The 14,288-nt window shown below is 27.4% G+C and overlaps 1 protein-coding gene across 2 annotated transcripts in view; it reads right to left on the bottom strand.

Annotated features, from left to right (window-relative positions):
- Positions 1 to 14,288, bottom strand: part of ck (unconventional myosin-VIIa ck) — a 303,003-nt gene that overhangs the window by 83,526 nt on the left and 205,189 nt on the right. For both annotated transcript variants that reach the window (XM_075355398.1, XM_075355399.1), the window contains exons 4-8: positions 13,581 to 13,727; positions 9,048 to 9,232; positions 5,921 to 6,042; positions 2,782 to 3,038; positions 580 to 745 (exon numbers count right to left, since the gene is read on the bottom strand). In XM_075355398.1, coding sequence (XP_075211513.1) covers positions 580 to 745; positions 2,782 to 3,038; positions 5,921 to 6,042; positions 9,048 to 9,232; positions 13,581 to 13,727 — 877 coding nt within the window. The remainder of the gene's footprint in view (positions 1 to 579; positions 746 to 2,781; positions 3,039 to 5,920; positions 6,043 to 9,047; positions 9,233 to 13,580; positions 13,728 to 14,288) is intronic.

Raw genomic sequence — 14,288 nt, 5'->3', positions numbered from 1 at the left:
TTCAATATTTTAATTGATATAGTGTATATTAATTAATGATTAATAATAACAAACATGGTAATTAGCTCTTTAAAAGTTAATGCTCATATCTATATAAGCATACAACCATACCTACAGAAAACACACTCTTTTAAAAGTACTGATTCTATATAAAAAAAATGCATGAAAAGAAAAACCTTACAAAATGGTGGATCTGTAAACTTCTGCATAAAACTGATGAAATAACTTTATTTATCGCTCTCAGTTTAATTACCTGTGGCATTAAGACGGAAAAGGAAAAAAGTAGTAACATTTTTGTTTTTGAAATATCACTTTTAAACAATTCCCAAATAAAAATAGGCAGAGATAAAGATTTCTTTTCTTATCACTAATGATAAATAGAAGTTGATTTATCAGTTTTACAGACATATACTTGGAGAATGCACTGGTGTTTTTCTTTTTCCTTTGAGAAAGGATGGAATTAATTAAACACAAGCTTCATAATCTTTTATTCTGTATACAGTATATATTACACAATAAGTTTCACTAAGTAATTATTTAAACAACATTACAAACAATCAGGGATAAAGGGATGATTACCTATGACTGCTGCTTTATATTTAATATTGCCAGTGTGCAATAGAGCTGCTAACAACTTGAGAATTTCCCAAATTTCTTGATCAGAAAATAATAGCACTTTCATTGCTGATCTTATATCAGCAAATTCAGCAGCATCATCCCTGCCTTCGCATGTTATACTTCCACCCTAAGAACAGAAAATGTAAAATTGTAATACAATCTCAATGAATATGTATATTTGCTGCTTTAGTTAGTATCTGATTGTGAATGTGTAGTACAATTCCAAAATAAAAATAATATTAATTTATGATGAAAGATAAGATTCAAGTTTTAGAGTAAAAAAAAAGTTTTAGATTTTAGAGAACAAAAGGAAATTATGAAATACAATGCAACCATATAGAAATTTAATTTGAATAAGAAAGAATTTGAGGTAACTTTTAGAACAAATCAACATTACATAAAGTATATACTAATTATTATAATAATAAATAACAAAGTAAACAAGTAACAGGTCTTAGAATTAAAACATTAGGTCTATTATTTTCAAAATACAATCTATCAGTAATTGAAAAAAGTAGGATATGAAATAATATGCAAAATTCATTTCCAGCTTTTCCTATGAAGATAAAATTAAATTGCCATCTTATTAAAAATTAAAAACACTTTTTGCACAATACTCTTGTTTCTAAATTATTTATGTGAAGCATCTGAATTGTTTACCTGAAGTTATATACCTTTAAAAAAAAATCAACAGTTGGTCATCCAGTTATTAGAATGATTACATTTCTTAGTAACATTAGCTGTTGTACTTCATGTACAGACTATAAAAATTTTGTTAAAAAGTGTTCGTTATGTACTTATTTTTTACATACATTATTTTCTGACTAAAAACATACTGAATATAATCATAAAAGTATAAAAATACAATAACCATTTATAAATGGAAAAATTTCAGTTCGGCAGATTCTCTCTTTACAGAAGAACTATTTTGTATATTATAAAATATACAAAATAAAATATCTGTACAATTTATTATCAATAAGTAGTTTTTAGTGTTTATCTAATTAAATTAAACTACTACGTTTGGAAAATGATATAATGGATTTAAAATAATAAATTTCCAGAAATTTAATAAATGTATTTATTAAATTATTTACCAACACTATTTCATCACATGCAGCCAAAGATTTTGAAGACAGTAATCTAAAAACAAAACCTTGTTTTATTGCCATTATGATATGTTAACTGTTTATTGATTAAAAAAAAAAAACAACACAAAAAATAAAAAACCACTCAAAAAACTAATTATTTTGATTAATAAATAGCAGCGATAGAAATTAGCTCTTCAAAAAATACTGACACTGCAAAAAGATGAGAATTTGAAAACAATGGTCAATAAAATGAAATAATTGATAAAATTTCAGATCATTTTTAATATTTCTTTGTTAACCTGACAGCAGTTAATGTGTGATATGAACTAATTTTGACAACTCCATTTATGCAAGTTGCATAATTTTTTTTGCACAAATAGTTTCTTACTGGAATATTTATTTTTTCAAGAAATAATAGGCTATTGCCTAATTACAATTATTGTGATTAATGAGAAATGGGTTTAGAAAGGTCAAGTGTAAACAAATACACATCTATATTATAATTTTTTTTTCAATACAGAACTCAAAAAACATCAACTGTGCTTAAAAAGTTAAGTTATTTGAAATTTTACTATCGGTTGGGACTACCAAAGTACGGTTACAAAAACATCACTGTAACTATCTAATGATAAAAGATTTTATAGTTAAAATTTTCAACTAACATTTTAATAATAAAAATAAAATTAATCTATGTATTAATTTTCTAAATAATAATGGATAAAACCTGCATGTATATTTTACAAACATGAATGCTTTTTAATCAAAGATTATTAGTAAAACAAGTACTTAAAAATGTAACTTTACTTATATTGTGGAACAAAATCAATATATTTAATAATAATTAAAACAAATTGCTATTTACTACACTTCAAAAGAAACAGTAGCAGAAAATTATTATTTATATAAAACATGATAACAAAAATAAAATCACAGCTGGATCATCCAAAGCCAAACTGTTGTGAAAATTTGATTTTATGATGTTTTGGAAATACTAAAATACAAATAGAAAAGTTTTAATGTGTAGAGAATGTATAATTTTAATTAAATTATATGACACTGATTTTAAACTTACCCCAGTTAAATATTTATAATGTGAAGCATCACCAAGATCTAATTTTTGTTTTTCATCACGTGACAATCCAGCTAACATACAATAAAATACATGATAATTTCTTTCATCTTTTGACTGAGATACTATCCTTGATTTTTCCAAAAGATATTGTTCAATTTTTGCACCTTCAATTACTCCAGATGAGCTAAAGTGTATGTCAATGTATTTACCAAAACGTGATGAGTTATCATTACGTATTGTTTTTGCATTCCCAAATGCTAAAACATAAGAGAATATTTATTAATTTGTTAGTTGTGTAAGAAATAAAATGATTGATTCATACAGTTCAAGCAAACAATAATTTTTCCATAAAGAAAGATTTATTTAAAATCAAAGAATGAATCTATTTTCACCTAATAACTTCTCACATAAATACAATATTTTAGTACTAATCCAAATTTCAATAACACTGTGGAACAAAAAATAATTTTTTTTGTCTCAGGAAGAAAAATATGTGATTCGATAGTATTTTTTCTCCTGAATTCAAATATATCAGTTTTCCCCTTCATGCAAGGTTTCCAAGAGACAGGCATTGATAATTTTAAACATTTTAATATTTTCTGCATTCTTAACTACGCAATATTCAAACATTTGACTTACCTAGAAAGTAAGAAATGACGATTTTCTGCTATATTTTGCCTGTGGAGCATCCTTCTTGATGGTCCAACAATAATTGGCCAGCATATTAGGATTCCATTTGTCTTGATACCTCTTCTCCATAAGGAAGAAAATGTTTCCCATGCTCACCACTCAGGGCGCAAATATTTTCCAGGAAGAAATCTAGGTGCGACTGCAGGAAGTGTACTTTTACGGATATATTACAACCCAAATTTTTATAAGTTGTTATAAGGTTGTTTACAATATCACAGTAATTTTCTGCCTTTCGATTTCCCAAAAAACTTTAAATAACATTTTTAAATTCTTGCCAAGCTGTTTTCTCCAGTGGATTCAATAGTTCCTCAAACGTTTCACCACACATTATTGATTGTATGTGTGGATCCACAAAAATTCCTTCTTTGATTTTTGCATCACTAATTTTAGTAAACTTCTGTTTTAAGTACAGGAAACCAGGAGTATTGTCTATGGCCTTGACAAAATTCTTCACTAATCGTAGTTTGATATATAATGGAGGTAGATACACATTTTTAGGATTACACAATGGGTCATGTTCACACTTTTCTGTTCAGGAATGAGTGATTCACATTTAGGCCATTCTTTTCTAATGAAATGTTTTTTTCTGTCCCTACTATCCCATTCACACAAAAAAACAACAGTACTTTGTGTAATTAAGCTGCAGACCAAGAATAAGTGCAGTTACCTTCAAATCACAACAAATATTCCATTCATATACTGCATATTGAAGCTTTTCCAATATAAATTTAAAATTTTCATATGTTTCTTTCATACTAGCAGAGTGAGCCACAGGTACTGATAGAAATTTATTGCAATTATGCAGAAGCAAAACTTTTAAGCTAACTTAAGAGGAATCGATGAACAAGAGTCATTTTGTTGTGTTATGTTCATTACAAAGTGATACATAAGAGAAGAAATGTCATTACAAAACACTAAGCCACTTTTCTTCAGAAAAATAGACTTTAAATTCAGAATGATTATTATGATGAGTAAATGTCTTTGTATTCTTTTGAAGAAGATTCCATCCTTTCAACTAGGAAGCATGCATTTCAGACTGTTTTTTTGGATAACTTTAAATCTTGTATGAGATTGTTAAGATTTTCTTGAGTTTGTAAAAGAGGCTCAGATGAGCTTCTTTGTTCAAAAACAGTATCACCAGAATCTTTTTCTTTTTCTTTCTTACTTCCATCAGACTCTGAGCTCTCTTCATCTAATGTCACAAATCCTGGAGGCATTGGTATATACAATTCTTCACAGTGTGGAACTGGTCTCCTTGCATATTGCAAGTTAGGGTATACCACTGTATGTTTTGATTCTGACATAATCCCTTTAATGTTTGTTAAGCAGAAATACCAGTCAGAAGAGTGTTCTTTGGGTTCCCTCCAAATCATAGGGATAGCAATTGGCATGTGGCATGTGCCATTTTTTCATGCAGTAAGAAGCCTAGAACACAATAAGCAACAGAAGATATGTGGGGCCCAGGCTTTTGTTTGGGCCCCGACTTTATACCCAAAATTAAGTTCATAACATTTTTTCACTAATGGAGTAAGGTTTCACCTGTGGGATTTGAGTGTCACTTCACCACATACATAACAAAAATTGTTAGGATGATTTAAACAAACTGTAGGCATTTTGTAACCAACGACTAATTAAAAGAAATAAAGTTATAAATAAGTACTACACAATAATTCAGACACACAAAGTACTCACAATGACATGTTTATTGATTCACTACTTTCTCACAACTGGCATCGTTCTGATGAATGTGCGCTACACTAGATCACGTTTGTACATGTCTATACACATCTGAACCTGCATAACAGTAGCAACGCTACTCTTTGAGTTAGCTCATCTGGGTCATCATATTTACAATGCTCTAGGTGCTTTTACTTGACAATGGACAAATGGACAAAAAAATATTTTAAAATATTAAAAAAAATTAAAATAACAACAAACTGTGGTGATGGAGACATTCTGAATACATATTTGAAAACAGGATAAAAAACTGCATTAAGTACACTTATTGATATCCGTGAGACAAAAATCATGTTGACAAGTGTAATTTGACTGTAACTTAATTAAAAAATAATTTAAAATGAAGAAGTTGATGTCAAAATAAACATGCATAACACACTGTATCAATAAATTATTTTCGCTGGAATATCCTTTTACATTGATATAAAAGGTTCTGTCATATATGAGTGCATGACAGAGTCTTGCTAGTTTTCATCAAATTATTAAACTACAAGAAGCTGTGATTACCAGAACTATAATAAACATGTTTCATTTTATCACCAAATTTATGAACTACTAGAAAAAGATTTCTTTCTATCTATCAGGCAATAACAAATGCTGAGCATGTTTAGTAACTAATATATCCACAAAAAATTACATTATGTAAATAACGGAACAGTACTTAATTACACTGTTAATTGTGATGATATCAGTTAGTATTATTTTGATTTACCTTCGAGAATAGGGTTTGCTTCAAGGATCTGCTGTTCAATCCATGAATGTTTACCACTTATTGCAGCCAAATACTGCAAAATTAGTTTTGTGCTCTCTGTTTTACCAGCTCCACTTTCTCCACTGAAATTAAAAAAAACAAAAACATCAAAATCAATATTATTACACTGTCATACTAACAAATTACCTAAAACTTAATATGCCCTCCAATAAAAGTAAAAATATCTACTAAGATAAACAAATTTAATTTTAATCATTTGTTTTAATATTATGATGTTGGATAGGCAAATCTGTATTTTAGCAAGGAAGGTGAAATGAATAAAATTGTAGGTAAAAAACTGCTATTTATCTTCAAAAAATTGAACCCAAGATCACTAATAGAAACCAACATGCTAAGCACTATACCGACTAATTGTGTACCTAATTATAGGATAATTATGAGATTGACCAACTAATTAATAGTAATAACTATTACATCATTACTCATTATTTAAACTTGAAAAGGGTATACCTATTCAGCTCCAGCAAAAGGATATGTGTAATCTACCTGTACACTATATTTTTGAAAATCATCTTCTTTAAATATAATTAATACCAAAACATTCCAGTGAATAATAAAAAAAAAAAAAAAAAAAAAAAAAAAAATATATATATATACTCATATATACATATATATATTTATATATATACTCATATATAGGGGTTTTCTTAATTAATTATACAAAAGTAACCTTTAATAATGAAAAAAGTAAATAATTTACAGAACTATTTGATACATCACTGAATACAGTTTATCTTAAGGTTTCATTGCCACCTAACACCGTTAGTTCCTGACGTTCTCACTAGGTGAAACATGTGAATAAGTAATTTAACTGGAATATCGTACCTGAACATTATCTAATACCACAATTACAACAGGATATGGGCACAGAATTAATTTTCCAGCAAGATGGTGCACCACCACATTATCATCATGCAGTTGTCGCATCTCAATAGCAAAATACTGACTTGGATTGGAAGTGATAGAACAATTTCCTGGCCACCACGATCACCTGATTTAACTCCAACAGACTTCTCTGTATGGGGTTACATTTAAGACAGAGTGTTTGTTCCTCCGATTTCAGCAAATGTTGATGAGCTGTGGCACAAACAGTTGTCATCATAGATAAAGACATGCTTCAAAGAATTTGGCAGGAAATTAATTGCAGATGGGACATCTGGTGTGTTACAAAAGGTAGCCATATCAAACATCTGTAAATGAATCTTGAAAATATACTGTACTCACAATTGTATCAAACATTTTTGCAACTAATTTACTTTTTTTCATTATTAAACACTACTTTTGTTAATTTTTTAACAAATTTAGAAATATATATATCATCATCATTTCAGCCGTAATCAACCCACTGCAGATTGAAGGTCTCTTCAGCACATTTCCAACTAATACAGTATTGTGTAATCTGTCAATTCATAGAATACATCATGGCTATGGTATATTTTATAAAAATATAAAATTATAATTATAAAAATACATATATTAATAACAGTCTATAAATGTAAAATGTTAGTCTGAACTTAGTGAGATTGTACATTATTTATTAAAAAGTTTATTAGGGCTTTTTTTGGTTCCCATTTGGTGGATACTATAGTTACTTGAAAATAATAAAATTTAATCTGACAAAAAAAGGCTTTAAGGTTTGATTTTATTAAACGCAATAAAAATCCTAATAATAACTGCACATAAAATACAGAATTACCTTTTTTTTTAATCAAGTATAGTTGGCTAGACAATTTTATTATAGATAATAAAAATCTTTAACAAGAAGGGCTGTGTGAGTGTGTGTGCATGTGAGGTGATTCACCTGACAGACATGTAGTTATGACCAAGGTCAGCCGACCATTGGCATTGTGGCACAATTCACACGAGCATAATCCTTGAAGGTCCTATTGAAGAAACTTTCTTAATTAATGAAATTAATTTGTGTAAAGATTTTCAAGCAACTGTATAGTATTCATACAGTAAATTTAAGTGCCTTATAAATAGAGCAATTTCAACTTCAATAATTAAAAAAAAAAACTAAATATTTACTGTAATTATACCTAAAACTTCATAAAAGTAATTTTAATTAAATTAAACACAATTTTATTCTGACATCAAGATGATGGAAAAAACATAATTGGTAATCTGTAAATGTACTTCGTATTTTACTTCATTCAGTTAAATAGAAATCATTTTTACCAACTTAAAACAGTAAAATTCACTAAATTAAAAACAAATGCACACAAACTATTTTGATAACTATTTCTTGAAAATTGGGGGAACCATTTTGTAATTATAATTCCACAAATGTACATGTAGCAGGAAAGAATTAGGTTGAAAGTGGAGATGTATCACTAAACTCTGTAGCAAATAGAGTAATTGAAAACTACTCCAGTTTTGGGAAACTTTTACTTCTTTACAGCAAGATAAATTACACACTAAAAACACTGGCCAATAAATGATAATAAATTAAAATCACCTGAAGAAATGAGTGAAGTGTAACATTTCACTCAACCTGTGATTTTCTACTTTGCAATACATGTAGTGGCTTCAGAGTTGTAGTATGGTAGTTTGCTGGTAGTCACGAATGGCCTGCTTGTTTCGTTTTAGTTATACAGTACAAGCCAACGTATTACAAAGCTGAATAAAAATCCTTACCAACTAGACTGCATCAAGGCCACTGGTTCAACCCCCAACCAAACATCTACAAACTATTGTAAGAAAAGATATCTGAGACAGATTTTCGTGAAATTATCTGTCATCAATATGACTTTTGTCTCTTCTCAAATTCACTTCATTTACAAATATCATCTGATATTCATAAAACTTACTAAAAGAAGTTAGCTTCTGGGTCAAACACAACATGATATCTAGTGGGTACATTTAATCAAGATCATAAAAATTGGAGAGAATTATTAAAATCAAAAAGCTATTTATCTATAAATCAGATAATTATTGAAAATATTTAATTAGGAAACAGAGAATTCTGGTAACACTGGTTTAATTCACAATACTAATTAAATATGATCTCAGGTAAAAATTGTTATGGTTAATAAATAACGTGAATTATAAAATAAAATATTCTTACCTGATGACAATGCACTGATCTTGTCTAAAACGTTTCATATGTGTGTAACTGTTATCACCTATGGCAAATATGTGTGGTGGTAGTTCACCAATTTTTCTATCTTTATATAATTTTATCTGTTCAGCAGTATAAATAGGTAGAATTTGATATGGGTTAACAGCGACAAGGATTGATCCTGTATATGTCTGTAAAGAAAATTCAAGTTGTTGGATTTAGGAAACAATACTACTTTAAAAATAAAAAAAAAACAAAAAAAAACTAAAATATAGCACACATAGTCAGTCATCTGCAGGTCTTGCAGACCAAATTACATGTATGAGGTGACAATGATAGTCTATATTAAAAAAAAAATTAGAATTTACTGTCATTTTATAGAAAAGAAATGCAATCACATATAGCTACAATTATAAAAAAAATCCTTGCTAATTTAAAACCCAAGGGAAAATTAAAAAAAATCAAATAAATGAATTTTATTTGCATGAGATTAAATAATTGCAGTTTTTCAATCTGATAAAATTACGTTAAAAAAATTAGCATCACCAATTTAACATTAATAATAATATTAGAGCACATTATTATTAATAAAATAGTATGAATGTTTTGCCTACCAAATTATTTAAGATCAGCAAGACAAAATGACATTTAAATTGTTATAAAATAATTAATTACAACTCACACACAGCCGTTAGACAAAAGTTTTTCTATCCTTTTGAATTTCAAAGTGCATTGGGAACTTTGAAACTGTATTTTGTATATCCTAAATAACTGATGATCGCTTACCACTTTTCAATTTGTTTAGTTGTCAGGTGTAAGTGTTTGCCATAAAATACTTATGGCAAGTGAAATTTTTTTTTGATTGATTTCAGTTTCTTCATCTTCCTTGCATTGGAAACCATATTTTCTACACATTTCTAGGTAATGACTAATTTGTCACCTATAATAAAACTGAAAATAGTTTTGAAGGGTAACAGATTTATTGTAGTTTTCAGGATTGTTCATGTTTTAAGCTACATTTCCTTCGAGTATTTCAGCATCTTTGTCACACTTATTAAGGAAGCCAGTTTTCTTAAAATAGATGTGGTTTTACTTAAATATACTACTGTATTTTATGACATGTTTCTTGACTTCTTCAACCAACGACATACAGGCATCAGTTTATCAGCAAGTTTGTAAACAGGGTTTGAAAATTTTTAAATTGTGATTTGAATTGCATTTCACTTGAATTTTATTTTAATACAAAGATAAAATTTAAGATATTTGATTTTATGTAAAGCTAATAAAAAATAAGATTTAATATTACAAAAATTTAACCTAAAATATTCTATATTAAAATTAATTAAATTATAATATTATTTAATTATGGGTAAACTGAACATTACTAACTTAATTCTAATTAATATAAAAAAAGTGATGGCAATAATTAATTTTTATTATTAATAACAATTTTTAAAGAGTTTATTTTGTCTTCATCAATTTTAAATTTCTAGACACATTTTATTAATAATTTGATCTCTAGATATATATTTACTTTAAAACATTTTAATGTGGATAAAATATAATACATAATAGTAAAAACTTAAAATCTGACTTATAAAGGAAGTGAAGACCATTTGAAGAGCATAAACTACAATTAAAAGAAAAGATAGGCAAAATTTACCAGAAAATGTTATCATAAAATAAAAGCGAATGGAAAAGAGTCTGTACGATTAGTTTTTTATTTTCTCTCCGGCAAATACATGTCTATGCTTGATACAACTATCTTACTCCTTTTTTTTTGGATTATACATAAGCTGTAACAAAGGACTTTTTAACTAAATGATTAGATGAATTTTTTTGCTATATTTTTTACCACCCTTTGGATAGTGAGAATCAGCAAAAGAACCTCGTGAACAGTAGTATCCGTGAAACAACTATGCTTTGGTTGTATTTTGCTACAAACTAATTAAAACCTCTAACAACAACAATTGCTCTAACATTCACCACTAGTATGAGTCCAACAATTACTTTTCTAACAGAAAATATTCTGGCAAAAAAAAAACATACACAGTTTGTTTGTTAGATAGTTATCTAACCCACATAAAAATATAATATAAAAAAACATAATAATATATTAATATATTTTAAGGTAAGAAACACAATAAATACATTCTTCTCATTTGTTTTAATCAATTTAATTTTTTGCAAAATACTATACCAGTAGTACTAGATTTTGCAAAAGCTGAAGTATACTCAGAAAATCCGTTGATTTATGAGGTTTTCATCAAAAGCTGAACAGAGCCGATGTATAACATTTAAATTGTTGACCTATTTCCAAATAGGATCTATTTCCAACGAATTAAGCTATCCTCAAATCAATTTTCATATAAAAATTGCTAAATCAAGGTAGGTTGTGGACCAAACATGAAAATGCAAAGTAACAGCTCTATTGATCATTTCTCTTTACTTAAATTAGTCAAATTTTATTACTAGAAACATATCTTATATGTTTATTATGCAGTTGGTTTATTCTATATGGATAAACTGTTTAATTATTATAAAGAAAAAAAAAACCATAAAACAGAATTCAAAATGCATGTCAAAGAAAATATATGTAATACAATAATAGTGGCATAATTAAGTAATTATGGTGCAAAAAAAAAAATTGGTCAGAAAAGTCAAAATTACTCACTATATACAACTAGTTGTCAGGAACTCAAAGGTTTAACAATCAAGGTCCTAAAAGCATAGGAAAATATGTTTTTAACGTAAATTTTTAATTATTATCAATAAGAAATTTATGAGAAGATTTGTAAAATCATGAAAAAATTAAATGTGCCCATGATAAGGAATATGTCTATTAAAGCCATCTTATTAAGTGAGCATGTTTTAGCAAAAGCTAAAAACCAACAGATTTTTAAAAAAAGTTGACAACACAGTCGTAGGACTTTCCTGTCACACGGCTTTTTTCTGATGCATGGCTTACACAAACATACGCACACAACTTAATGTAAAATATTTATAATTTTATTTAAATACAATATATTTTTGTTTATTTAATTCAATGATTCTAACTAAAGCACGTGTGCATACCGTATTTCATTTGCACGGGTGTGGCAGTACTAGCGGCCACTTTAAATATCATTCATTTATTTAATTCTACCACTGACCTGTGATGTCACAACATAGCAGATGACTACAGCAGATGGTCGCTAAGCAGGATGTGGAATATGTAAATGGGGGGTGGGTGGCTGGGTTAAGACCCTACTTTGATGAACAAATTTGTGGATCCAACAAGATGCTAATAGAAAAAACTGCATGAAAAAGACCCACTGTACTGCCTTCTACATTTCAAAATTATTAATATTTTTTTGCAGTAGGAGTGCAATTTAGCAAAGAAAGTTTTACACAAAAGATGGTTTTTTTATAATTGTTCATAGAAATATTAAAAAATAAATAAACTGCAATGAAAATCATCCATTGTATTGCCTTCTATAACTCTTCAAAATTAAAACTATTTTAAGGGGGGGTGAAATTTAGAAAATTTTTTTTTTATAAAAGTTGTTTATTATATTCAAAAAATTATAAAAAAAACCTTGAGCTGATTTCATTTTCTCCTTGTATGCCCCACACCTTGACCTTTAAATTCAAAATTTATTAGCAACAATACCCCTACTATAAAAATATTATAGCAAAGTTTGTCGAAAATTGGTAACATAGTTATGGAGATATAAGGCGATTTACACACCAACATACATATGTACGCACATTTTGTCATGGAAATTTTGATGCCATTTTCAGTTTTATGGAGTCCTTAGGGGTCAATTCATCAATTCAGTGTAAACTAAATATGCCCAATTCTAAGATGAATTGCAGATTTACTATCCTTTGTGCTTTATTATTGATTTTCTTATTTTATGATGGATTACAAGATATGTAATGCAGATGTTTACAGTACAGTTTAACGTTTTTGTTTAATTTAAAGTTTAAGTTAACCCTTAGTTTTTATCAATTTTTTTAGGTTTAGTATTAAAAATGCTTTGTTTAAAAAAATGTAATGTAAGCAAATAGAATTATAAAAATATTTTTTTGTAATATAGCTTTGTAATTAAATATAATAAAAAAAATGTTCATTTCAAAATGAACTACATTTTATATATAAAAAAATATACAATGATTTACACAAAATTATGTAATTATATTTTTATATTTGCAATTACGTTATTTAAAAAAAAACAAACAAATACATTAATTATTAAATTATACTGAAAATAGATGAATTACTTAAATTTCTTTTTGCAATACCAAAATTTCATTTGAATGTATCATTACATTACAGTTGGAATGATACATTCCAACTATATACTACATTAAAACTATAATCTTAATATTTAATTGGAAATGAAAAATGTTTAATTATTACTTTTAATTTATGACAGTAATAAAGTTTCTTTGTAAGCATAAACTATGAAAGTTACATATTATTAATTGTGATGAACAAAGTGATAATTATGTGAAAGTATTATGTAATTTTTAATCGTCTTTATGTTAACGTACATAAATAAGATTTTCATTATAACGAATTAAAAGGTTACGGAGTATTCCTGCTTCATGAAGATCACCCAAAGATATCATGTCTTCCACTCCTTGAACCGATGTAGCGTGCATCGCCTTGATACGCCGCTCCGGTGTGAGCCATACTTCCTAAAAAAAATTTACACTAAGGTTAAGTCTGTATTCCTTAATTTTTTTTTCATATTATTATTATTTGCTTATTAAACAGAATAATAAAAGTAAAAAGACATTTCATTAATGATGTTAATTTGTCTTCTCTGTACAAAAGTTATCAGTCAATGTTAAATCCCATTTTACATTGGACTTAAGAGTAAAAATATAACTGATAAATTTCTAAATAATTAATTATTCAAGGAAAAATAAAAGTTATGCATCATCTAATTTTCTAATTATTATAAAAGCAGAATGTAGAGTTCTCTAAATGATATACAGGATTCTCAAACCACATTTAAGCAATAATACACTTAAGCAATAAAAACACTTTTTCACATAGAGAGCTAATTTTTTTCCAAACTGTAGTAAAGAAACAAAAAAAAAAATTAAGAAAAAATTAGTGTTACAATGAAAAAAGGAATAATTTAATAAAAAATATTTCTTTCATATGTTGTAAACATGTGTTTACAAAAAAGTTTTTTTTTCTGTAATGCAAATTGTAATGAGTGGTTGAGAAATTTAATAATAAAGAATTAT

The sequence above is a fragment of the Lycorma delicatula genome, chromosome 2 (genome assembly GCF_047948215.1).
Source record: "Lycorma delicatula isolate Av1 chromosome 2, ASM4794821v1, whole genome shotgun sequence".
Taxonomy (NCBI): Eukaryota; Metazoa; Arthropoda; class Insecta; order Hemiptera; family Fulgoridae; genus Lycorma; species Lycorma delicatula.
Note: the sequence above shows the minus strand (reverse complement) of the source record. Positions and strands in the feature narration are given on the sequence as shown.